Below are 26209 nucleotides of genomic sequence, written 5' to 3'. Positions count from 1 at the left end.
TTGTCCAAAAAATCTGTCTTTAAATGTTGTGAAAAAATGTCTTGAAAGGTTTGAAAAAGCATTAGATGTAATTCCAACACCTATACACCTTGTAAAAACCATTAAAAAATTAAATCCATACAATTATCTTAAACAAAGGTAGTTATTCAATTAACACAAAAAAGACAAACAACCTGAAAACAAATGAAGAAACAACTAAAAAACTATAAGAACTATATACACACCCGAGAGTACTAAATCTCAAATTTGTGATACATATAAAGTCTGGAGCTGCTCAATGGATAATTCATTTTGAGAGATGCTATAGATGACACTGAACAAATTTAAGAGTAAGGGTAGAAAAAGTTATGTTATAAAAATAATATGGTGAAATGAGACAGATATATTCTTGGATATTGTCATGCCATTAGTGTTGTCATTTCCTGATTTTAAATACTGTATTATTTTACAGTGATGTCATTTTCTGAACTTATCAGACTGTCGTAGCTGTTGTATTGTTTGCCTTTGCCCACTTAGTAATTAAATCCACTTTACTTATGATTGTTTATCAAAAATCTAATTGTGTAAATAATTTTATGAAAGCACCAATAGTCAACCCTACAGTAATGTCAAAATATTGATATTGAGTTATTTGGTCAAAAATATTGTGATATTTGATTTTTGAAATATTGCAGAGCCCTACCCAGGGGAATGTCCTGAGTACATGGAAACATTTTCTGTTTCAGGACTGGAAACGCCACATTAAAATAAAGCTTTTTTGAGTATAAAAAAGAAAATGAAAAAGTCTGTGAGACCACAAAATTAGGGTTCCAGTTATTGCCTATGGAGCAGCTCCAGACTTAATACTTGATGACATTACCTCTCTGGTTTCTGGCTTTGAGAGAGAGTATCTCATGTTCAGAAATATTGATTTAGCTTTCCTTGTCCATGAAGATGGCATATTAAAATTGTTAAATCAGGTGGTGCTCCCCTTTTACATGAAAGCCTTCGGATGGTAGACTGCGAGTGCTATGTGTGCCGTGGCAGAGCAGAGTAGGCCTTTCAAGTGAGACTGTTGACTCAGTTTTGGTGTCTGTCTCTAATGTGCTGCTCACTCCTGTCTTGTGATGGAGTCCTGCCTTTCCTTTCTGCAGTATCTGATCTCAACATCTGACGTTAACTGTGATTTTAGTCAATGGCTTCGTTTGTACTGTTGGGCTTACTCTCTGATTCTCTGTCTCTCTACAACTTTTTTCCCCTTTTCACACAAATTAATGTTGGCAGATCCGTTTCGCCATTAGAGCCTAAAATATCCGTTGCCGTTTCACCATACCTACACTGTGTCCCTGGCTTCTCTCCTACTTTTGCAAGACCTTTGATGAGTAGCAGACTCCCCACTGCTCTCACTCACAAGTGTATCCTTATCTTCCCCACTTCCTGGGTGATAGCGCAATCTGATAACTACAACAGTTGCCGCTCCCTCTGATTGATTAACCAGTGACCTCTGACCCCCTGCGGGACATTTTAATTGGCTGATGTGTAATGAGCAGGCTTCCCTGAAGAAGAGCTGTTTTAAGGCCAGAGAGATTGGGGGGTGATGCTGGAAGGGGGCAATCTAATTAGCTGATTTAACTGATATCACCTGAGGCAGCGTGGTAAGAGAGAGTGTGCGTATGTGTGTGTGTATGTGTGTGTGTGCTATCTTATCACAATCTCTCGTGCGATAGAGATGGATGCAGCCCTCGCAGTATTATGTGAGAATGATTCATGGATAATACGACCCAGCCAAGTATGTTTATATGCACTGAAACAAGGTGGTTAATGCTCTGGTACTGTGTGTTTCTTGCCTGTTTGTGTGTGAGAGAGACTGTGTGTTGGTGTAATAAATGAGATTCTGTGAGACTATAAGTTATGATGAGTAGATCAATACAACATCTTAATGCGGTAAGCTTGAAGCTTTTGAGGGCTCCTTATAGTGCATCCTAATACCCAATAAATCAAATTCAAGATTACATTCTCATAAGATAAATACTTGTTATGTACTCTGGTTTTAGGGTAAATATTTACGACTTTACACTTTTATTGATTTCGTTTATGCATTATAATTTAAGATGGTTTCCTTTTATTTTTTTTTGTACTCTGAGCAAGCGCTGTTATGCACTCAGCATTCATGGAGACAATCTAAAGCGAAGTACCTCACATCATTACGTCTTGAACATGTATATTTACACAAGTAGTTGAAAGGCTGTAAATAGAAGGGGTACTAGAGTGCTGTCAGATGAAAAGTGCAAAGTGACTGATGTCCTTCATGCCTGTTCAGACCAATTTTTTTTTTGTTGGTAGTTTGAAGGGTTTTATGTCTGTCATTCAACATTTTGAACCTCATTAAGGTTATAAAATAGAATGTTAACCTTGTATGAAATGATATACAGTATAGTCTGTCTTTATTGAAAGACTTACAATGAATAATATCTGTCCTTTTTGAAACTCTTACACAAAACTCAGCACAACATTTTTGGGAGCATTTTGATCATGACTAGAGCTGCAGCAACAAAACTAGGGATACAGTGGCCAAACATCGGTATCGGCAGGTTCTGTCTTGTTGACTGCTATCGGCCTAGTAGCTAATAAGATGCCATTCACAGATGGCAGTGGCAAATTAACAGCATCCCGTCATTTCAGTGTCAATTTACATTGTGTTTGGGATTTGGCATCTTCCCTGAGACATCACTAAAAGACGCAGTACACTCACTATCGATGTGTCAGGAAATTTGGTTATGTATAAACACAGTTGCTTGAAAGAGAAATTTGTCAATGTTTTCACAGTAACATAAAATAGATATTAGAAAGGGCATTATGATACATGCAGTAAAATTACATTTGAAGCCTTTTTTTCAAAGAATTAGGGTTATATTTAAGGTTGTTTCATACATTTGTATGAAACAACCTTGAAATGGAGGACTGAATGACTTTAAAACGGTTTACTTTTTTATTTTTATAGTGCCTTTTTATTTCTTTCCTTGGCACAAAATTAGGGGATAAAAACATCAGTATCAGCTATTGACCAGTTTCTCTTTTAAACTTCAGCATTTGCCCAATTTTTTTTCAATGCATACCTAACAACACCATTCGTTTCAAATTAGCTCATCTGACAATCACTTGCTAGATAATTAGTTGAATTGTTTGATCTGTAAAATGTCAGAAAATAGGAAAATGGCCCATTACAGTTTCTCAAAAGTGACATATTCACGGTGCTTCTTTTGTCTAAACAACCAGCCAAAGACGTTTCTTTAGCCCCATAAATTTATTGACTGATTATATCAGCTCTGATCTTGACCAAGATAAAAAATACAGTTTTTTTGCAACACCAGGTCATTTCAGCTTGCCACCCAGCCACAAAACAAACCACATTGGTCTTGCAATTAAGCTCTTCTAAAAACTACAAGTGTTGCTGGAGCTTCAACCTCTTTTGGTCTGTTTTTCTTCTCTCTGCACCTGTGTAGTAAGTGAAGTTGTGCCAGAAACCCCCACCCTGCCTCTACAAGATTAAAAATACTTCATGCATGTCTGTTTGTTATGTGTTTGTAGTTGTGAACCAAGACAGGATCATTTTAAATAAACTTAGTTGTTAAATGTTCAGTTAAATGGCCTTTTTCTCCAGTTTTCTATTTGATCAAGTCACTTTCTACTTGTTTATATATTCAGCCGTTTTTCATTTAAGTTTTCATAGCATATTTGGTCTTTCCTTAGTTGAGTCTCTTCGTGTTTCACGCTGCAGTGGGCAGGGTGCAGCCTAGTGAAAATGTATTTTTATCTTTCCATTCTCTCCCCTCTCTCTCTTTTCCATGGGACACATTTTCCATTGTCCTCCTCGTCTGTCCTTTGCGTTTTCCCCTCTCTCACACATTGAAAGACTGTGAAGAGAGTGTACCAACAGAGGAGCCACGTAAGTCCAAGGGTAGCTCAGTGTGTGGCTGTGTTTGTGTAGCTCTGTGTGCAATGGGGCTGTACTGTAGGTGTGCATGTTTGTGGACATGCAAACATTCTTTTTCTGTCGGAGCTCCCAGTGTATCTCTTCATTTTTTAATTAGATACAGGATCCCTGATGAAAGAAGACCAACGTGGAACAGTAGACATACCTTCCCTGTGGATTAACCTTTCTCATTTCCTGTCCTTTCCATTCTTTTCCTCTCCTCTCCTCTCCTCTCCTCTCCTCTCCTCTCCTCTCCTCTCCTCTCCTCTCCTCTCCTCACCACACACAATTACCCAGCATACTCCTGGGATGCACATTTTGTTCTCTTAATCTGGTGTCTTAAATAATTAAAACCAACCCTGAACTCCTCTTTGTGAGTGTGGCTCAAGAGGGCTGTGTGTGTGTGTGCATGTGTGTATCTGTGAGGGTTTTTTTTTTTTTTTTTGGTATTGTTTGTAATCCAGACCTCACGATGCTTCTCCCATCTAACAAAAGCACCATCACAATCCCATCTACCTGGCTCCATGTGACCCAGAACAGACTTACCTTCACCTGTAACCTGATTACCGTATGTGCAACATTGTGTTTATGGAACAGCCACGGCTCACCCATACCTCAATCTGTCTGTGGTGTGATCACAACACTTTCCCATAATCCCCTTCTCCATGCTTCCCTAGCAGCAAATTATTCTGTCATGGTGGACTGTGACATTGTTTGTTTGGAAATATATGTAAACACACAAACAAAAAAAGACACCGAAATCATGTTTGTGGTTGGATTTAAAATATGTAAAATGACTTCTGTATAACAGTTCAATAAATAAATCAAAACTAGACAATCTTTACATTTCTGTCACTTCCTCAAGTCCTTACCTTGTACCTAGACCCTGAAAAATATATGTAAATCTCATAATCTCACTGTATCAGAATTTGTGTGTACCATACACATGTCAGCAATACAGCAAGTGCACGCATTTGTGTAAATTTTACCCTTGTGTGTTGGCAATAACTTTATGTTTCTGTCTTCATCAGCCAAAAAAGAAGAGGAGGATCTGGAGGATAAGAAATCCATAAAGAAGAGAATTAAAGAGCTCAAGGTGCTCGATCCTAAGATCGCTCAGAATCTATGTAAGTATTTGTGCCCTTTCAGCCCACTCGTCCTCCCAAGGACTGGATTTCTGCACGTGTCTTGTCCAAGGCTCATCACAAAAGACTTTGCACCCACTTTTCCCTTTATCTCACATAAGTCACCTCCTGTATCCCTGATTATATGTTCTTCTTATGTTATAAAGTGGTCCCTATAGACGATTTTGGCCTGGAATGAGAAGCGTCTTCGCTTGTTGCTACAGAAAAAATAACACCTGGCCATCGCTCCCTGTGACTCATGTCCACACACGCACATGGAGCTAATTATCAATGTTAAGCACCCATTAATAATAAAAAAAAGACAGGAGAAAAAACACTGTCTCTCACTGACACACTCACTCACACCCACACGCATGCTTTGTCTTAAAATGACCGTTTTAAAAGCGCCAGGCATTAATGAGGATCCGGCTGATCTCTTAAGCACTCCCAGATCTTAGCACCTCATTGGCTCAGATCAAGGGGGAGCTGTGACCTTTGTTTCATGTATTAAAAGAAAATGAGACTAATCAGCCCAGTAACAGTGATAAATCATGCAGCGGAAATTATAGAGCGAAGAGGAAAAAAAAAAAAAAAGTCGGAGTAGGAGGTTTATGTGTTCCACCATAGGAGGTAAAGAGGTCTAAAAGCTTTGATTTGATGATGAAAATTAGTATGTGGGGTTTTAATTCTGTTGCTTGACTGATAATAACGTCACCATAAGGATGCAGATTTATTCCATGTAAGGAGTTAGTGTTTAATTGTAGCAATAAAGCTACAGAGCTTACTTTTATCACATTTTGACATGGGTTAAAAGGAGACAAAAGGCTTGTTAGTCAGCCAGACCTCCTTTGAGTTAATCCACTGAATACTGGCAACTCAAATTTGTTATTATGTTTTGCATTTTATTGATCTGTTTGTTGTTATTTTTTCAATTTTATATTGAAATGCTGATATGAAACATAATATTAGCTGTAACCTCTGTGCACCAAAATTAGCATATGCATGCAGGTTTTTTAAACACAGATAAATCATAGACAATAGAGTGTTCTCCCATTGCTAGAGAAGCAGAGCAGTGTGCACTGCTTTGGAGCAAAAGAGTGTGCCTTTCTGTGTGGGTGTGTTTCTTTTTTATTTATTTATTTTTTGGTGTGTCATGTTAGACGCCGCAGACAGGCTGGCAAAGAGTTAAACATTAGAAAGCAGCATGAATGGGGGCCATGCTGGAGGTGAAAACTTTATGGTTACCTTTTCTAACTTAAACAGTCTCTCTTTTAAACTTGGTATAGACTAATTTTGATTGATCGTTTTAGCGCTGCTTAGGTGTAAATGGACAGTATTCAGTGGTGGCACATCATTGCACCTCACTGATTAAGGAGCCTAAATTAGCACAAGTACCAGATGTTGTGTTTCCATTAATATAGTTCAGAGCCGAAGGCGAGTCATTTGACGCACTTGTGAATGCCAATCTACATTTTCACAATGCATTAAAAAGCCAGATATTGGCAGGTATTAGCGTTAATTTATGCAGTGGGAATGAGGCTCTATATAGTTTTTTGAAGTTGTTGGCATTGAATTTAAAATAACTTTTCTTTGTCCCTCTACGGACATTAGAGAGTAATTGTAGACAGTGATGTGCTGTAAAATCTGAAAATGGCATTGGAAAAAAGCCTGTTTTCATCATATGTTTTGGAGCGTTATTCCTGGTTCTACTGTATATCATGTCAACTTGATTTTTGTAGCTCTCTTTACACCAGACTTGATCAAACACAAAACGTTTAGAAGCTAGGATATTAAATGACACCCACGTCACCACAGTTTTACCTTCAGATATCCCAAATAATCTTTGAAGTTCTGCATGATCTGGCTCCACAGCTTGTTCACACATCTTTTAACTGTCGGGGTATTTCTGATGGTACCACGTTGGCTAGACTAATGACTTATCTTGACAAGGCATTTGCCATTCAGTCCCTGGTGGTAACACTCGCTTGATGATTTCATGCTTGCTAAACCAGTGTAATTTTTCAAATCACTTTTGCTAAAACAGTTTTATGACTGGCTGACTCATGAAGTGATGTATCTTTAATTGTACATCTCTTTGCTTCCTACTTCATGTCCCTGGTGTGTCCTTGAGCTATTTTTTTCTTATTTCACACCATTCTTTATGTTTTATTTCATTTTTTTAACCTGTTATTGATTTGTATAATAAATGTTTTTTAGTGAATCTTTTGTGTTTGTGTCTTTGTAGCCATCTTTCTGGGTTCCTTCCGTATGCCTTATCAGGAAATCCGTCGGATGATTGTGGAGGTGGATGAGGAGCAACTCACTGAACCTATGATCCAGGTAGGGCAAGTTTTGCATGAAGTTGTAAATATGTTAAGAGCTTTAATTACTTGTGTGACATTATTAGATGATTTCCCACTCTAATTTAGATGTGCACCTACCTGGCTATATGGAAACTAGCTCAGCCTACATTGTTTAACTCTTTACCTTTAGACTGGAAGCATGCTTGCTTTTGCCCCAACTCTTGTCTATTTTCTGTGATTAGTTGTCCACCTTGAAAAGGCATGTAGTCTGAGGCTGAACTATCTGACGTCTGTAAAGCCTACTACACAACAGGTGTTGATTTGATCTCTATAAATAGATGTCTGTAACTGTATGCACAATCTGGAGGCAACAGACAAGATTTTGGTGTCAAAAGCGTTCTGCTTTCTTCTATAGACTGTATATAAAGATGGACGACGTGCAGCAACTTACCCCTGTTGGCTTAGGGTACTAATATGACTGTCTTTTGGATTGTTAATATTTTTATTTCACAATTACCGTCAGTTTTAAATGTTTTTTTTTTATTTTAATCAATAATTTTATGCATTATGTTTCTGGGGTGTCCATCTGTAGGTCCCACTCTTGTGAGTGCAATATCTCATAAACACCTTGAGGAGATTTCCTCAAATTTAGCACAAACATCCACTCTGACTCAGTGTTGAACTGATAAGATTTAGGTGGTCAAAGGTCAAGGTCACTTTGACCTCACAAAAGATGATTTTTTGGCCATAATTCAAGAGTTCATATGCCAATTCTGACAAACCTTAACACACATTTCTAATAGTATATAATAATTACGTGATGATAATTTATATCCAAAAGATCAAAGGTCAATTGTGACATTATAATTTGTAAAAACACTTTTCCGGCAATTACTGAATGCCATATCTTAGGTGCAGAAGGGGAGATACTTGGTCAGATACTGAATTGGTGACGCTAATCTTGGGTGCTGACTGTATAGATCTGGGCTGCCTGGGGGGAAGTGTGTGTGAAGCATTTATGTTTTCACAGACATGGTTGTAAACAGTAACTAGTTCACAGAGGCAGAAAATCAGGAAGCGGTGATTCTGGCTTCATTCTATTATAATTTACTGTATTTTATTTTGTGGTACAATCAACAAGGAATTCCTATGAGAAAATAATGAGAACATACATACAAGATTTAAGAAAGAGGAAATACTGTAAAATTTCAATGAACAGCCCAGGCTATTATTTGCTTAAATCACTGAACTCAACAGGCTTATATTTGGGACAAGTGTCTGTATGGGATGAGCTTTTTATGTCTTTCACATAAAACTGTTGCTTAGCTGATTGGCTGTTCTTTTTTTTATTTATTTTTTTTAAGCCACGTGAAGAAGGTAATTGAAGTGGCTATTCAAAGTCTGTTCTTTAGCCATCTGAGATTAGGTGAGGAGTTACCGACACACAGCTTTGTAAAGCATGCACGGGGAATTCGGCTGCATTAACTTAAAGCTGAATTTATTACCAGGCTCCGGTTGACTTTTCCAGTGAAATAAAACAAATTCAAACATAACAATTAAACAGAAATGCGGTTGGCAAGCTAAACACCAGAAATCACATTTCATTCATCAATACATCAAAATACATTAATCATTTTATTTATGGTCCCCATAATGACCACCCCAAAGTCCATGTATTGTTCATAGATGCGTCAAGTCCACAGAGTGTAAAAGTGGTGCAAAAAATAAAAATGAGAAGTCCATTCTGGAAGTGTTAACCATTCTGGAAGTGTCTTAAAAAAAGAAAGTTTCCACATCTACTAACCTTTTTTTTTTACTCTGCCAGTCATACAAGCTTCTTTGGCCCTCACATGGTTTCAGTAAAACAAAAAAATGATTGAATTGTAGAGAATCTTACCAAGCTAACATTGTGTGCAGTATGTCCATATTGACAAAAGATTCAACTTTTTTTATTTTTATGTGTTATCTAAGTGCCTTATTTAGATTATCTCCAGCAGGTAACCAACAACCCAGTTTTATACATCCAAAGAACTTCAGTGAAAATGACCTGCATGGTAACCAGATCAGGCTTCTAATTGAGACAGTCCTTTATTTGTCAAAATGTGTCGCCACACTGGGCTAGTAAAAGAGACCGGGTATCTAATTGGGACTAGGCTTTTAAGTTTTATGATTTGTTCTAAAAATCTAATTAATAAGAATAAAGAGTAATGGTCAATCTGATTTAAAGTCAATTTGTTGAAAAAAGTTTTTCTTATAATTTTGTAAGAGGGCACTGATTTTGTTACCTGTTTTCAAATGGAAGGCTGTCATAGAGGTTTTGAGCCCTGGCAGCAAATGCCCTGCTGCCCTCTGTCTCCAACTTGGCCCTCGGAGCAGTCAGCAGCAACTGGTTGGCAGACTAGGCTACTAACAGGAGTGGAAATACAGAAAAGGTCAAGAGTGTAGGATGTGGCAAACAAGTGATGAAACTTTAAAATCAATTCTGAGGGACACAGGTAGCCAATGCAGGGAGGCTATTGTGGGGAAATGTGCTGCAGTTTTCTAGTATGTGTCAGTACCTTTGGCAGCAGTATTTTCTACAAGCTGGAGGCCATCTGTTGACCTACAGGGCAGTCAGGCAAATAAGGAATAACAGTCATGCAAATGGCTTGAATAAAAGGCACGAGTAAACTGTAAGCATAGCATGTACATTTGTTCAGCCAAATTTTGAAATGGTCGATAGGTTAATGGCGATTTGTGCACCAGATGTTGATTAATGCATTTAATGGTTTCAGATTAAATAACTGATTGGTCAGGGTAGGTTTGAGTAAGCACAAATACACAAAAACAAATCTGGTCCACGGATGTACATTTTAAATAATTTATTTGTATGTATTTGTTTGTAATACTTGTTAATTACAAAGTGAAAACATAATTAATAGTCATTAAGGCAAATTCCATTAAACTTAAGTAATAAAAGTGGCAATATTTGTTCTGATTCCAAGCACCTTGAACAGATTTTCAACCCAATTTGCATCAGACCAACATGTTTACCTCCATAGTGGCAGTATTTGTTGAGATGGCTGTTGAATTCAGAGGAGAAGGGAATGTAATCTTCATGGTTTAAATAATTTAGCATGTATTCCTTTTGGCTGTCTAAAACAACACAATCACTTTCAATTGTCTTTATACATATAAATAGACCTGAGGATATAGTCTTCTGTTTGATAATAAAAGACATTTTATTGCAGTTACAAAACTTCATTTTCACTGAAACTCATCAATGGGGCTGACACTCAAAACACAGAGCCAATGGAAAAGCAGTAGGTTAGATTTATAAAGAAGAACCGTAGAATGTGGTGGCCTTAGGGCTCTTTCTAAATTAAATTCAAAGAAAAGACCAAGTTGCTCAGCAGGCATGGACTGTGGGCAACCATATTGCTGTCGAGGGCCAGATGTAGCCAGTCCGTTGAGGGCAAATGTCTAAATTTTTGGAGACTTGTACATTTTGTACATAGTTAAGACACTGAAACAGTGTGAAGGATACAACAGTATACTCACTAAGATTAATATAATAAAGTGTATCAGGCATATGGTGCAACGGTAAGAGATTTTCAAGGTATGATAACTATCTCAGAAAATGTTGCGGTGTTGCTTTATTACAGAATTATTTATTCTCATCAGTGACAATTACCCTTAAAGGAATGAAAACAGAAGGTTTTTCCAGTTAAACAAGTGATTTATTGTTATAATTAAACCTTAAAACATTTTTTTAATGAAATTATGTGCAAAGTCTTCATTGTGAAAGTCATTGAAACAAAGCTGAGGTTCTCCAACCAGACATATTGTTTACAGTAAGCAAATGTTTATGGTATGATGACTGTCAATTTTCAAACCATGGTATACCTTGAAACTGAACTGGTATACCGCTGCAACCACAGTCAGGCATCATGACATCACCATCTCAAGGCTATTTTTGAATAAATGCATAAAGGTTGTTTTTTTCTGCTCTGCTTTCATCCGTGGTGCTTGTCACTCTTTCTCTTCCTATCTGTTTTTTGTAGAATCTTGTGAAGCACCTGCCAGAGCAAGAGCAGCTGAATGCCTTAGCCAAGTTTAAAAATGAGTACACAAATTTGTCAGAGCCTGAGCAGTTTGGGGTTGTGGTGAGTACACACACACACACACACACACACACACACACACACTCACACACTTTTTCTTCTGTCTTTGTATAGACCATTATTGAAATAATGCATTCCCTAGCCCATTACACTAACCCCTTACCATCACTAAATGCCTAGCCCAAAACCCTACCCTAACCTTATCCCAAACCTTATTCTAACCTGAACCAAAACCAAGTCTTAACCCTCAAACAGCCCTTTGAAGAAGTGAGCACAAGCCAAAATGTCCTTAATATCCAAAAATGTTGTCACTATATTGTTTGAGGATATTTGTAAAAACACCACCTTCTTATGGCCCTAACAACATGTGATGTACATCACAAAATGTTGTAGTACTGTTATTGTTGCAGGACCTCCAACACAATACTCTCCCCTAGGTGCACTATTATAGTTTAAGTTCTACTGTGCAGGATTTTCCTAAAAAACAATGTGTCATGCCAATGTTATCCCTCTCAATTATCACTCATGACCCACTCTCAGCGTGTGGCGGTGTATTTTTCTACAGAGACACTACCCTCTGTCTGTATTTTCTTATTTTCCACTTGTTTTCTGTGGTTAGGACATTTATTGGCTTGTACAGCCACAGCGCTCAGGTGAGGTCAGGGCTTTATAAAAAAGTAGCAACTAGGTGCCAGACCATAAGCAGCGGGCATCCAAGAGACACAGCGCCAAACAATGCAAATATAGCCAGGCGAAATGCCAAATGAGACTGAATCTGGGGTTGGCTTTTACTCTCACTTTTGCTGGTGAGTGTGTTAACAAACAGTAACTGACAATCTGCATAGTATGCCTTTACGTGGTTTAACAGAATATAATTATGCATACACAGTTTTATAAAATTGATTTATTACTATGTTAATGTTATAAAATGTAAACTTGTTTTGTATTTGCATCATATTCCTCTCTTTCTTTCTTTTTCTTATGAACACACACACACACACACACACACACACACACACACACACACACAAACACAAGTGGAGCACTTTCATATGAATATCCTAATCCCAAGCTTTTTTAAATTCTATCTTTTTAAGCCTTGAGAGGAAAGACAAGACACCTGTTGACTGCCGCACTAATTTATGCACATTAAAGAGCAGCGCTGCCGCCTAATTATGTCTGCATCGTTGTCTTAAAGACTTTTCAAAGAAGGTTTATTCAGAATTATGCATGAGGAGTGTTAGCACTTCTTGTGTATATTATGTTTTTTGCCTAGCAACCAAGATACTGACAAAAAAAAAAATTCTTCCTCTTTTGCCCCATGCACCCACCTGTTTGATAAACAGCCATGAAAGAGAGTCTTATCACTGAATGAAAATGCAGCGACTGAGCGGTTGATTGGTTGGGAAAGGGGGGGTGAAAAATAGAGCACGCTCAGCTGTTGTGTATAGTTCATCAGGGACACATAGAACAAAGAAGAACCTGTATATATAATGTTGTTTCACTGCTGTGCCTGCGTGGGTGCAAGGAGGCCTGCGTGCTTTCACCTATCAGAAAAGCTCAGGTTCAAAGGGAATTTTTAATTTACCATTGTGCAAACACATGCATTTTATCTTTTCTGTTTTCCATGTCCGCCACTCACATATTTGATTTGAAACTTACCTGGGGTAAAGTAGTGTATAGTAGGATTAGATATGATTGCATTGTGAGAAGTCAATGCCCTGGACACTAGGTTAGTGAAGTCATTGTTTTTGTTCAGCTGCCACATGAATACATTAAACGTGTCTTTGGAACAAGAAGTCAGAAAGTAAAAAAAAAAAATCTAGATCTTCCCAAAAGAGTATTTATTTCCATGCATCCTCGTGTAATTTGATTAAAGCATATTTTAATGTATGTTGCTCTAGTCATAGTTATGTGGAACAATAGCTGTTATTACTGTACTCTGTACCCTGTGCATCCTGGTGATTAAACTGTAGTCACAGTCCTTATGCCTGGCACGTCTTTGAATTAAAGTCTTTCATCTAGGATTTAAATGGTTGTTGACACTTCACAAGGACAGTTATTTCGAGTTGCCAAAATATTTACTCACATTAATTTCTTTTTACACTGTATGGTGCATCAATTTTAAACTCACTGTTAACACTCTTGATAGCATGAGAGAAATCTTCAGTAGAAAAATAGAATTGTCTTTTTCTCTTCGCCATCCAACCATGTTACTGTATTATGACTCAGTAAAATACCATAGATTCTTCTTTGTAGACCATTTTGTTATGTTGGAACACACTCCCCTGCGTTGCAAAAATGGCAGTTTGCAACTTGGTTTTATTCATTACCCTTGGTTACAATTATAGAAACAGCTGCACAATGGGTTGTGCAATTATTTTAATTTTCAGATCAGTGTGATATTAAGCCAACCACCAACTAGACCAGGATACTGAATTTTACCAGTATGGTCACACTTGACTCAGCAGCTGCTCCTTAGTGAAACATAATGACACCAACAATCAAGCATCATGACTATTATAGTCAAATGTTACATTGTGAAACACTCGAGCTCTCTGTCAACACTGAATGCATTTAATTTGCATTTCTGTTACATCACAGCGTCTTCATCACATTCATTCATTTGTGGCGGGCCGCCACAAACAGATTTTTGGAGCTGGACTGGTTATTAGGAGTGCTAGTGGAATACTGTTGGGTTATTTATGGCACACTTGGGGCAGAGATAGTGCAGCAGAGCATCAGGTGCATTGAAAGTGAAACGTAACTAGTCATTCTGCTGAGTCTAAAGCTTACCTCCACTTACAAACAGCTCCTCTTATCCATCTTTGTGATCTGATCAGTTATGTACAGATCAACAGATCAATTAATCACCCCGCAAGTGACAAACTGCTGCTGAGGAAAAATAGGAACTCATGGAGAGCGCCACCTGCTGTGCTGCGTTCACGTGCCCAAAAAAACGTCTGACTTTAGAAAGAGATGAAACAAAGGGACACACAGGCATTTAAAAGATGCCAAAACAGGCGGCTGGTGGCTCAGTGGAAAACAAACAAATAAATAAACAGAACCTTGAATGTTAAATGCATGCTAAATATTGACTTATTGGTGCAAGTTAGTTTCCTGCCATGTAATGTCTTGTCACCCCAAAAAAACGGAACATTCTAGAAAACAAACGCAACATGCACTGCTCTGCACCCTCCCTCTACTGAAATGTGATCTCCTTCATGTTGCTGGTGCTAGCCTTGGCAGTAAATTGCAAGGGCCTTTATTACAAATGCGATGCTGTCAACACATGGTACTGATGAAGGCTAACTTTAAATTTGGCAAAGTGTGCCAGGTTTAGCCAGTTTGAGTAAAATCAAACTGGTTTAAGCTCGAACACTGAACCAGACTGGCAGAAACGAAAGCTGACCCATCTCTAGCTGCTCTAATACACTCTGAAGGCCCCCTCTTGCTCTCTTTCTTCTTCCTCTGATTATTTTCTCAGGGCTACATTATCCTTATCGCATAATTTATCCCGTCTCCCGGCTCCGTTTCAGCATCATGTGTGGCTCACGTGCACCTTGCTACTTCTTAATTTTGTCACAGTCTTCTCCTGCCCTGTTACCTCTCTCCCTTTTTCTCTCACACAGTACACGCATGCACACACTAACACACTCACATGCCCACTCACTCATCGACTGAAATAGTCATTTGATAACATTACAGTAGCTATAATTAAACCCTTGATGGAGGACATCAAACCGCACAGCCAGCTGTTGTGTGAAACAGACAATTGGAACCTGCGCCCCTCCCCACCACCCCACACACATACACAGTCACTGCTGTGGCCAGGCCCTGGGCCCAATGCAATATTTTCCAATTTTCTCTAATTGTGTGAGAGTGGTAATCCAAGGCAGCCTATTGTATATTCCACCCCCTCTGCTGCCTGCCCTATATGGACACTAACTCCACAATTAACTTACCAGACCTGGGTCCCAAATCAAATCAGTGCCAGCATCTATTACTACTGCCTAGCAACACTTTCCAACATGCCGGTTGCAGAAATGTATTTTAAATTAGATGGGCTGAATGTGAGAGTGTGCCAAAAGTGTGATTGTAGTTATTTTAAGTTTGACTATGTTCTCTGACTTTGTTCGCCACTCCTTTTTTTTCTCCTCTGTTGCTTTACTCTGTTTTTCATATCTTTCTTTTCTCCTTTCTTTCTTGTTTTTCCTCCATCTTCGTTCCTAGATGAGCAGTGTGAAGCGGCTACGCCCTCGCCTCAGCCACATCCTCTTCCGGCTGCAGTTTGAGGAGCAGGTAAACAACCTTCGTCCAGATATCTTGGCTGTAAACGCTGCCTGCGATGAGGTCAGGAAGAGCCGCTCCTTTGGTCGCTTGCTGGAACTGGTGCTCCTGCTGGGGAATTACATGAATGCAGGCTCTCGAAACGCCCAGTCATATGGCTTCGACCTCAGTTCCCTCTGCAAGGTGAGGTTTGAAATACTGAACTTACCATTAACTGTTCACATGCAGTATGTGATCCTTTATCCCTCCAGTGGTTGTGGTTCAATATGAACGACGCACGTTCAAGTAAAACGCTCAGAACAGAAACCTTTCCTGTAGATTTTGCACAGTGTGTGTGCAGCTGATCCATAATAGCAGCAATAGTGTACTTTTTAAAGCTACAATGAACACAATAAGTCTAGGTTTGATATGAAGACCAGACACAAACTGAACCTCTGCTGAGCCCTATCGGCTTTCAGATCTAAAGTGGCTGCTGTTGTTTCAAACTCTTTGATTGAACATTATCAGCCTCACAAGAGAGTTTTTTACTTCTATCTGCTGGCATCTATCAAAGCTGCCAAACCCAGGGAGTACTTTATTCTCATTCTCCTGCTCTAAATAGATAACTGAGGCTGTGGCTAGTATGTCTTTCAAAGTTCTCATACCCTGCAGGTTACCCACGCTTCCTTGGGAAGAGACAAAGCAAACACCTATAGCTTTGGATTTTATATGGCGTGAAGATAAAGCAGCAGGTTTTCCTGTATGATAGTGATGGTGAGAACAGAGTGTAATCCTGGAGTAGGAGACTCCTCCGGTGGTTACATTACAGCTGTTGGCACAGTCACTGCAGTTTCCACAGTAACAACCACCGCAGCCATTCATCACTGCTACCTCTCTGCCCTGTTAGACTAAGGTGCTTATGATCATATAAACACCAGTACATGCGCGTACCCAAACATGGATTCATACACTTATGATGGATTACTTTCATTAGCGTGACACTAATATAGTCAATTAATAAAAGTCTACGAAGGAATATGTTTTGTGTTTACCGCATTTGTAACGCTTCTGTTCCAGTGTGTGTGTTTGCTTATCTTCACGCTCATATGTCATGGGACCAAGGTGTGAGTCGATGTCAGCGGCAGGATATACAGAGGAAGACATCACCTTTGTGCCTGCCCCTGAGTTTGACAACTTAATTCCACGGCACACTCCAAAGCACAGGAAAATTGCACCCAGCCCAACTGGAAAATGCTAAATGTTTACATTGTCAACTATGATTACCATCCATCTAAATCCAGAGATGGACCTTTTGTGAGCGAGCACTTGAAGCTCTAAAAAAAAAAAAAAAAAAAGGAAAACAGAAATGAAAAGAGAGATGAGAATGTTTGATTAGAGGAGATAATACAAACATGATTAAACCCAGCAGGGCTGAGTACACTGCTGTCTACCAATAGATCACCTAAAGAGATACGCAGCGACGCACTCCACAGGAGGGATGTTTGGCGGGGATACTGAGAGACATCTTGGAATTAGACTGTAAAAGAGCGATGATGGAAATTTATCAGAGAAATTGAAAAATTGTTGCATGCAGGGGAGGGAGAGAGAGGCACAAAGCGCAGGAGAGGTCATCACATTGTGAATATGTGTCTGCTGCATGAGTAGAAGACGTGAAATCATCTGTAGCTCTGACAACACTCAGCATTTCTAAAGCTACTGAAAGGGCTTATATTACTGTGGCTGAATGAAGGACAATGGTGCACAACATCCTGAAGATATGGTTTTAGAACACAAAATGTCCAATTCTCTACTGTTGCAGAAAACCTTCGCAACTGGAATTATTTTTTTGTGTCTTACAGTGTATTATCTTTTCCGTAAGTTGTTTGTCCTGTGTTCTCCATCTAAAGGGATTTATTGATATTCTTTATTTTTTGGTCTCATGATGGCATACCTAGTTTTACATTAATTTTACGGAGGGGGGGGCTCGGTAGCTCACCTGACAGAGCTGGTGCGCCATGTACAGAGGCTGTGTCCTCACTGCAGCGGCCCCAAGTTCGACTCCCCCCACCTTCATGCTTAATCTGTCCCATGAAATAAAAAGGCAAAAGCCAAATAAAAAAAATCAGTAAATGCCTGCCAGCTGCTGTCAACCAAACACAGACACAACACATCTCTCCACTAATTATAAGGTTACAGTTAGCTTGTGACATTTTAAAGGCATACTTGGCTGATTTTTAACCAGCTTTGTATCATAACAGTGAGGTGTTGTATGCCCATCACTATGAGCACAAAAAGTATAAAAGTGCATCAAAAGAGATGCCCTTTTCTCTTTTTTCTCTCAAAGTCATGACAAACTTGGATCAGAACCAAGATGATGTTACTGTATCACCTATTTTGCACCTAAAAGTTTTTATATGGAACATTTTTTTAGTGCATTATTTGGCTGTAATACAAGAGTTTGTAAAGAGTAGGATATGAATAGGATGAAGATCTTCTGCCTGTGCTCTTTATTCATTTAGTCCTTTCTTCTGCACGTTTTTCTAAAACCTGTGTAACGCATATTTCAATCGAGATAAGATCGCAGAAGATGACAAAGACATTTTAAAAATGGAGAAACAGAACGGTTTGATAATATGGGGAAAAAAATTGTCCACCCACGTCACAATGTATTTAATGGCCTCACAGAGCACCGCCGTCTGCAACATTGCCTCCTTTAAAAGGTACGCTATTGAGACCCCCTCCACCATCGCCTGATTTGTTGTTTTGTGAAACTTTTCACTCTGTGTTCTAGTGCTAACTATTGGCTGTATTTACACCATCATGAAGGACATAAGAAAGTATGAGGGCAGTGGAATTTACAATGTTTGAATCAGACGTATTTATTTTCTGATGTAGAGTAAGTAGAAATAAGCCCTTAGTGGGTGTCATACTCTTTTCTGTATTGTGAAAACAGAGGCTGAAAACACTGAGATCAAAAGGTAAACTAGGCTGATCAAATATGAACCAAGATTTTATTACTGCGTTGCCCATTTCTCTCCTAAAATGTCTTCAGAAGCATATTTAAACGCTCTGTTTCACTGCAATAACCAATCTTTTTTGAATTATTTTTTATTTTATTTTTTACCAACTGGCTGCAATATTGTTGTAGGACAAGATACTTACATTAGGTCATTAAGTTTTCTCAGGCCACGTAGCACTGATTTCAAACGTATTTGTCTTTTTACTGAATAGATGACCTACTTATGTAAAATACTTCTTTAAGTGACAATGGAGTCTAAGGTCTTAACTAAGTAACAAATATGCAATCAGCTTGTCCCCAATCAGAGCGGTTTTATTGCCCAGGCTATAGAATCTGTTTGTTTATAGTGTATTGAGACTTCCATAGATCTTTGTATGTAGCTTTACATGTTTGTTTATATGTGTTTTACTACAGTTAAAGGACACCAAGTCAGCAGACCAAAAGACCACATTACTCCACTTCCTGGCGCAAGTATGTGAGGAAGAATTTCCAGACGTGCTTAAATTTGTTGAAGACCTGGAGCATGTGGACCGGTCTAGCAGAGGTAATATCGTTACCCGTCACACGTGCACACTGAGCAGTTCTGCATGTTTATTAGGTGTTCTAAAAACAGACAGATTTAATATGATGTGACAGGAAAACAAAAGACATTGCTGTTTACCAAGGTACTGCACATTATTTATTGCGATGCTTTTTAAAGCATGCAAGGATCACTACTCTTATTATCAAGTAACAACCACGCTGCTACTTGATAATTTTAACACTACGTCTGCCTCCTACTTTCTCTGAGGCGATATCACAGTGTGATTATTGCTGCTGTTTTGGATTCCCGCTGGTGTCAACTTAAGTTCCTTTGCTCACCCAGTGCACAGGAAGTTTCATCCACACCCCGTCAAATCGACAGCTTTGCTTATGCTTCACAAATGCAAAATTAGCAATAAAGTAGTTGGACTTGTCTATGAGCAGACAGAAAGCATATCATCAAGATACTTTTTTCTTCTCTGTTTCGCAGCTATCTTTGACAAACTGTCTGGAACTGAAAGACAACAGCCTCTTTAGCTTTGAGTTAAATGAAAAAAGCTTGTTATGTCATCAGTGTTGTTTAGGCAACTGAGGGCACGCTATTAAAACTGAAAACTGAATAATATTTTAGATCTTTAGAAAGAACGCTTTGGCCTCTTGTTTGATGGTGGCCATTAAGCAGCATTGCCTGACATAAACAATACTGATGGCATGGACAACGACAGCTGTAAATGATGGGAAAGGTGAGCCTAATGAAAAAATAATGAGCTGTGTGGGTTGTCCAGGCATATAAACTACTGATATCATAAACTTTATCAGCTGTTAACATTGCGGCATTTCAAATCACACAACTTTAACTCTGGAGACCCACCATTGTCCTGAAAAATCTTTTACCTGAGCTTCTGCAACGTTATCTTAGGGATTTAAAATCACTGCACCCCAACACAGTGGTAACATCCAGCATGACAGGAGATTCAGTCAGTGAAAAAAATCAGTTATATCACATTATATCCTTTTAACACAAATTCTAAATAATTGATTTTAGATTTCCCTTTTTGAATTGCTTGTTTTGGCTTTGTTCTGGCAGTAATAAGAGACCCAGGCTTTTAAAAGGATGTGATTTGGAGAGCTTAATGCATAAACATAATGGACTACCCAGACAATGTTCTTACCTAGACAGAAATGGAACATTCATCTTCTTTATTCCTTTGTTTTACTTTGAGTTTTACTCTTTTACTTTTGTAACACTCTGGGGATTATTGTGGGATTAGATGCTTGTTGATTCTGTAAACACGCGTTGTATTTCACCAGTTTAGCGTTTGATCTATGCTACACTCTGCTCATCTGCACTGCTGTTTGATACTAGCATTAATCTTTCGCTGTAGCACATTTACAAGAGTTATAGGTTTATTTTTCAAGAGAACACTTCAGGTCATGTCTACTGCTCAGATGAAGACTGTTTAAATGCAGTTTAAGTTTCTGGGCTTTAACACAAATTGACTGTTTTCCTGTTTAATTTGATGCACAGGCATGCACACAAGCACACAAGCACACATACACACAAACACACAAACACACATGCACAGAAATAATGTAAGAAATGAAGAGACAATATTTGGGTGGCAGATTTTGCCCCACCTGTCTAAAAAACTGGGGCTTTTACAGCACTTTGGAGGCACTTTCAAAGAAGAGTAATCAGTGCATAAACTTGCTGTTTTTAATGTAAAAAGACACAGGGTTAAACTGCCTACAGTAATCACCACCTTGTGCCAACATGAGTAAAAAAAAAAGCATGGAATACCATCTGCATATATGAAAGACAGCAGGACACATTTAACAATTTAGGATTTTAATAAGCTCTTAATAGCCATCATGCTTGTTAAATGGATTATTTTATAGATGAATTGTTGCCTGATTGTTGTCTGATAGTCAGACAAAATTGTCAACTTGTTACACTCTGTCCCTTTAGGTTTGTGTGGCCATTATATATATGTGGACAGAGAATACTTTTCACTATTTTCTTTATATATTACTATATATTTTGATATATATACCGATTAGATACATTCCGCCATTGTTTAAATGTCTATGTCGTCTCCTGGGATCATATCTTTCTTGAAATATGCCACATTGCCTTGTATCGTCCGTATCCGAAAGCTCTCAGAAAACATACACAAATATGGACAAAATGAAAGAATGAATGCAGAGTATGGACAGAAGGCTCTGTGCCTCTCCATCTCCATATATAACATACATGAGCCCGTAGTCAACAGCACTGATTACACCGCTGATCATTCCATTTAGACACCAACAAGATGCACATGTTGGCTGTAACATTAACAGTAGCGACAGCATTGTAACGTAAACACACAGTGTAACAACCACTGTCAGGCTACACACTGGGTCTCTCTCACTTGAAGGTTATTATTCAGGTCACACGGCAATCTCTTTCTCATTTGATGCTTACACTTTTGCAGTGTTTGCCTCATATGTGATGTAGCCTATTTTACTTATCACTTTCTTTTAGTCAGATGTCGACTAAATATTCCTGACTGGCTCTGATGTATTAAACAACGAAAACTTTGGAATAGTAAAGACTTATCAATTTTTTTTTTTTTAATCTTGTGCTAATATTGGCTCTGAACAGGCGGGGGGACATTTTAAAATCTTTAGTGATGGAGGTAATATTGCCCACCCCACACAAATGAATGATGCTTGCTTGCTAGTTTGCTTGCTAGTTTTCTCATAGTTGCAGATTAGCTTTTAGCTGTCAAAGGCTATGTTTGGATGGATGTCCCTGCATACTTTACAGAACACATCAACACCAAGACAGAGTATTTTCCAGTTTTCAATTGTAGAGCCGGCAACATTCTCTGCAGCCTTATTTGCTTGGGGTGGCATTGGTGGCAGCCTGGCGTTTGGGTTGCTTTCTGAGGTAACAGTTGGAGCTTTTTTAACGAGGTATGTACCCACTATCGCAGCGGCCAACTTCACTGCAGGTGCAGGATTGCCTAGTGCCTCTGGCAGGTGTCTTAACAGCAACATGTGTACGTGAGCGTTAACGACAGCGCTGTTTCTGCATTTGTTAAGAACTAAAGTGGGAAGTGAATTAACTGAATGACAATAAGATATTGACTTAATGAAGGTTAAGGACATTGGCCTAAATAAGTCAATATATATACACTTTTTACACCTTGATCACAGTTTTCAGAGGCATTTTGAGATTTTTTTGGAGCATTTTTGCCCTTTGCCCCCGCTGATTTTCAACTCTGCGCACAAACACTCACACACTGGTCTGGCCAGTGTATCTGCTATCTGGTAAAGGTCACAGACAAACAGCGAGGGACTGGATGGTCAGAGGAGAAACTGTCATGTTTTTTTGTTCATATTGCCATAGGCAGCTCTCAGGAGAGAGCAGCAGACTATGTGCATTATAAGTGTGTGTGTTTTTGCAACTATGTTTGCAGCCATACTGTCACAGCATGCCTCTTGTTGCTCCAAAGATGATTTCACCCACTTCTCCATTCCCAGCAGGAGGGACTGAATGAAAGGCTGAGGAGGAGGAGACAGAGTGTGGATGAAATGTGTGACTTAAGTGTTTGGAGTCTTCCTTGTAAGGATCCCTCCAGGTTTTGTTGGTGCTTTAATAATCTGTGGATAACGATGCACCTGTTGAGGGTTTCATTTTTTCCGACTGTGCTGTGTGTCCACAAGCCCCTGGCCAAGACTCGTAAGCACAAGGGCGAGATCAATGGGAAGCAGGATCCTTAGATCTCTCTTTGAGCTTCATCTACCTTCTTACCTCATGGGCCTCAGGCTGAGTATATAGTATATTTGCATCCATAGCAATGCAGTGTTCGTTCTCCATCACTGTCTGCCTCTGTGTGTCTTTACCATTATGAGATGCATACACTAAATGTCTCATCTCTCCACATCTAGCATTCAGACACACAAATCCCATTTCGTCTTTGTAAACCACGCTCTTGAGTGGCTTCCTTTTCATCAGGTCTGACAGCCATTCGGGAGGCCTGAAGACACACTAAAAGGCTGCATTACGTTCATAGACACTAACCAAAGAGCTTACTTGAGCATGAAAATAAGGTTGGATAGAGGAAGCAGTAATGATTTGCGCTTCTGTCGCAAAAGCCGCTGTCTTTTGACTGCCTGTAACACAGCCTTCGTTTCCCCCATTGCCAATCCCGTCTCTCATAGAAGCAAAACTGCAGCTTAGTTCAGGGTTCCTTTGTGTCTGTCTTCTTCTTTCTGCCCCTCTCTCTTCTTTTCAGCACTACAATCATTATTTCTCTTGACATGGAGAAGCTGTCCTTGTGTGCTGTGTCTCTCTGTCATTTTCTATGTATCTATTTATCTGCCTGTCAATATCTCTCTGTGTCTGTCTGTCTCTGTCTGTCTGGCTGTCTATCTTTCCTGTCTGTCTTTTTGTCTGGTTTTTGCTCTATCAATCTTGCTCCCTGTCCCTTTTTCTTTCCTATTTCTTCTGTCCCTCATCACAAACAAGCACACAAGACACAGCAGTGAGATTTGGGCAATTAGGGTGGTTTGTTGCATGGTACTTGGTGCTGAGCATATTAATGTGCTCAATCAGGCTACTTCAGCTCATAACTCTTCAAACACTGCCTTTCAGCGGCTGCAACGCAGCTTACTTGGAAAGCTATGCGTAACACTAAATAGTACCGTCTGCATACATTTTATTTATATAAGACGGAAAAGCTGTTTTGGTTCAGTTTCTGTACAAGGCTTGTGGCCCTGAGGAGTCATTAAGGAGTAATGTGAGAGTTCGAGTATATTGAGATGTTTCTTTAATATGCAGTTCAAGCTTTGTTTTGCCACATGCAGTCTGAGTGATGGGTCTGTATGAAATGAGCAGTCTCAATTGTAAATCAGTAACCTTAATGCTCTTTTTTTCAGGCATGCACTGATTTATCGGCCCCGCATTAGTATTGGCTTATTTTTGCCTTGTTGGCCGCCAATGACCCATCAGAAAATAAGCTGACAGTCACTGATGGCAGTGGCCGATTCTGTGTGGTCACATCAGTTTCTATCAGCGTCCCAATGTTGAACAAACAGAGATCTTCCTGGGTGGCGTCGGGAAGAAAGAAAGCAGTAAAGTCACTATTGGCATGCCAGTGGACACACCAGGGCCCAGGAAGTTTGCTGGCCTTTAAATTAAATTTTCATAATGGCCAAACAGTGAAATTACAACTCCCCGATATGTTATTTGAAGCCATCATGCCCACAGACGTACACTGGGAAGGATACATCTGTAAAACAGTGGATACATTATTTAAGCATCGCGTTCCATTCAGTCCAGTAAAATTTGGAAAGTCTAGAAGGACCACAAGACTCAATAATTATATTCCCATTCAGTGGAAGTACTCTTGCTTTATGAGCCTAGTGATGTGAAAGTAGTGCCGATCATCTGGGTAATTTCATACCATAGAAATAGAGCTTTTACTCACTTCACCACTGAACAACTTTCATAAGAATGAACGTGGTTCCGCTTTTGATGCCGCACCCAGATGTCTTAACACATCCATTGGACACACTTCATCGTATCCCTGGCAACACTACATTGTGAGCAACAAATTTGTGTTGACATCGGTTTGAAGAGAGCGAGTCAATGCTTCGTGTTAGCAGCCGGTGGCCAGAACTAACTGCTGACAGACGTTACTTTGAGTTACATTATGATGCTTACAGGCTCAGTTTCAAATTCAGTTTTTAATGAAAAACTTGAATAAATAAAGCTGTTTTCACAGAAATATAAAATAAATATTAGAGAGAGAATAATGGTGTTTTATAACATAATATAATTTGGCATAATATTTTAGTTTATATATAGTTTTATATCTATATTTATATATTCTTTTAAGATGTTTTTGATGTAATATTACAGTTATTACATAATTCATTTTAAGGCGAAACTTTGTTTATGCAATGTGAATTAAAAATTAGAGTGGGGATTATGATATCTTAGATAGTGAAAAGGCCTTTGAAATTACTTCAAAAAAAGGTCATGTGAAAGTTATTTTTTGAGGTTATTTTGATAAATATATATGATTGAATTTGTGCTCATTTAAAGGTAGTGTAATGAAGGACTGGATGATTGTAAAACAGTTCATCTAATTATTTTTATATTTATAATGGAGATTACTTTGTTCCCTGGCACAAAAGGGTAATAAATAATAAAATAATGAACAAAAAAAAATCTGTTTTGGCTAGTGGCCAAATTGTTGTTTTAAACATCAACTTTGGCCCTCATTTGGTGCATCCCTACTCTTTTTGTTTGTAGTGGGGCTCAGCACGTTGAGCGTGCACCAGCATTTCTTGCATTACAAGTCTCCTGGTCCCAGCCTCAGGCGCCATCAGTCTAGTCACACTTGTCTGTCAGGCTTTGGCCTCAGGAGGCAGATGTGCATTTTTTTTCAGTCTCTTAATTTCCATACATCAAAGGATGATCTATAGTGGAGCCCTGCATGTAGCGGGGCCGTTGGTGAGTGAGTATGCATGGTTGTGTGCTCCACTCAGTCTCATTTATAGCACAGCAGGTTGGCAGTGTAATAAAAGGATGTCAATGGGGGATTTGACCTCTACAAATATTCTGATTATTATTCTTCTAAAACCTCCTATATCTGCCTGCAACCTCTCTGGACCACAGAGGCATTCAGGTCCCACTGCTCATAAAAATCACTCACACTTTGGCCAAAGACAAAGCAAAGAGCTGGGTGGCCACTGAGAACAAAGAAGATGTGGAAACACCCGTGTATGTTTTGTCTCCAGCTCTGCTTGTCACCACTGCAGAGCAATTAAATCACAAATCCTTAGTTGTATGGGGCAGATGTGTGCTTATATGGAGCATCAGCATCATCTGTTTTGAAGCACATTTCTGTGTTTAACAA

At 39.0% G+C, this 26209-nt stretch overlaps 1 protein-coding gene across 1 annotated transcript in view; it reads left to right on the top strand.

Annotated features, from left to right (window-relative positions):
- Window positions 1-26209, top strand: part of LOC121942504 (protein diaphanous homolog 3-like) — a 215845-nt gene that overhangs the window by 87079 nt on the left and 102557 nt on the right. Inside the window, 5 exon segments of the mRNA XM_042485728.1 lie at window positions 4984-5079; window positions 7322-7416; window positions 11423-11524; window positions 15716-15955; window positions 19185-19314. Of these exon segments, the coding sequence (XP_042341662.1) occupies window positions 4984-5079; window positions 7322-7416; window positions 11423-11524; window positions 15716-15955; window positions 19185-19314 (663 nt within the window).

This window comes from Plectropomus leopardus, chromosome 1, assembly GCF_008729295.1.
Source record: "Plectropomus leopardus isolate mb chromosome 1, YSFRI_Pleo_2.0, whole genome shotgun sequence".
Lineage (NCBI taxonomy): Eukaryota > Metazoa > Chordata > Actinopteri > Perciformes > Serranidae > Plectropomus > Plectropomus leopardus.
Note: the sequence above shows the minus strand (reverse complement) of the source record. Positions and strands in the feature narration are given on the sequence as shown.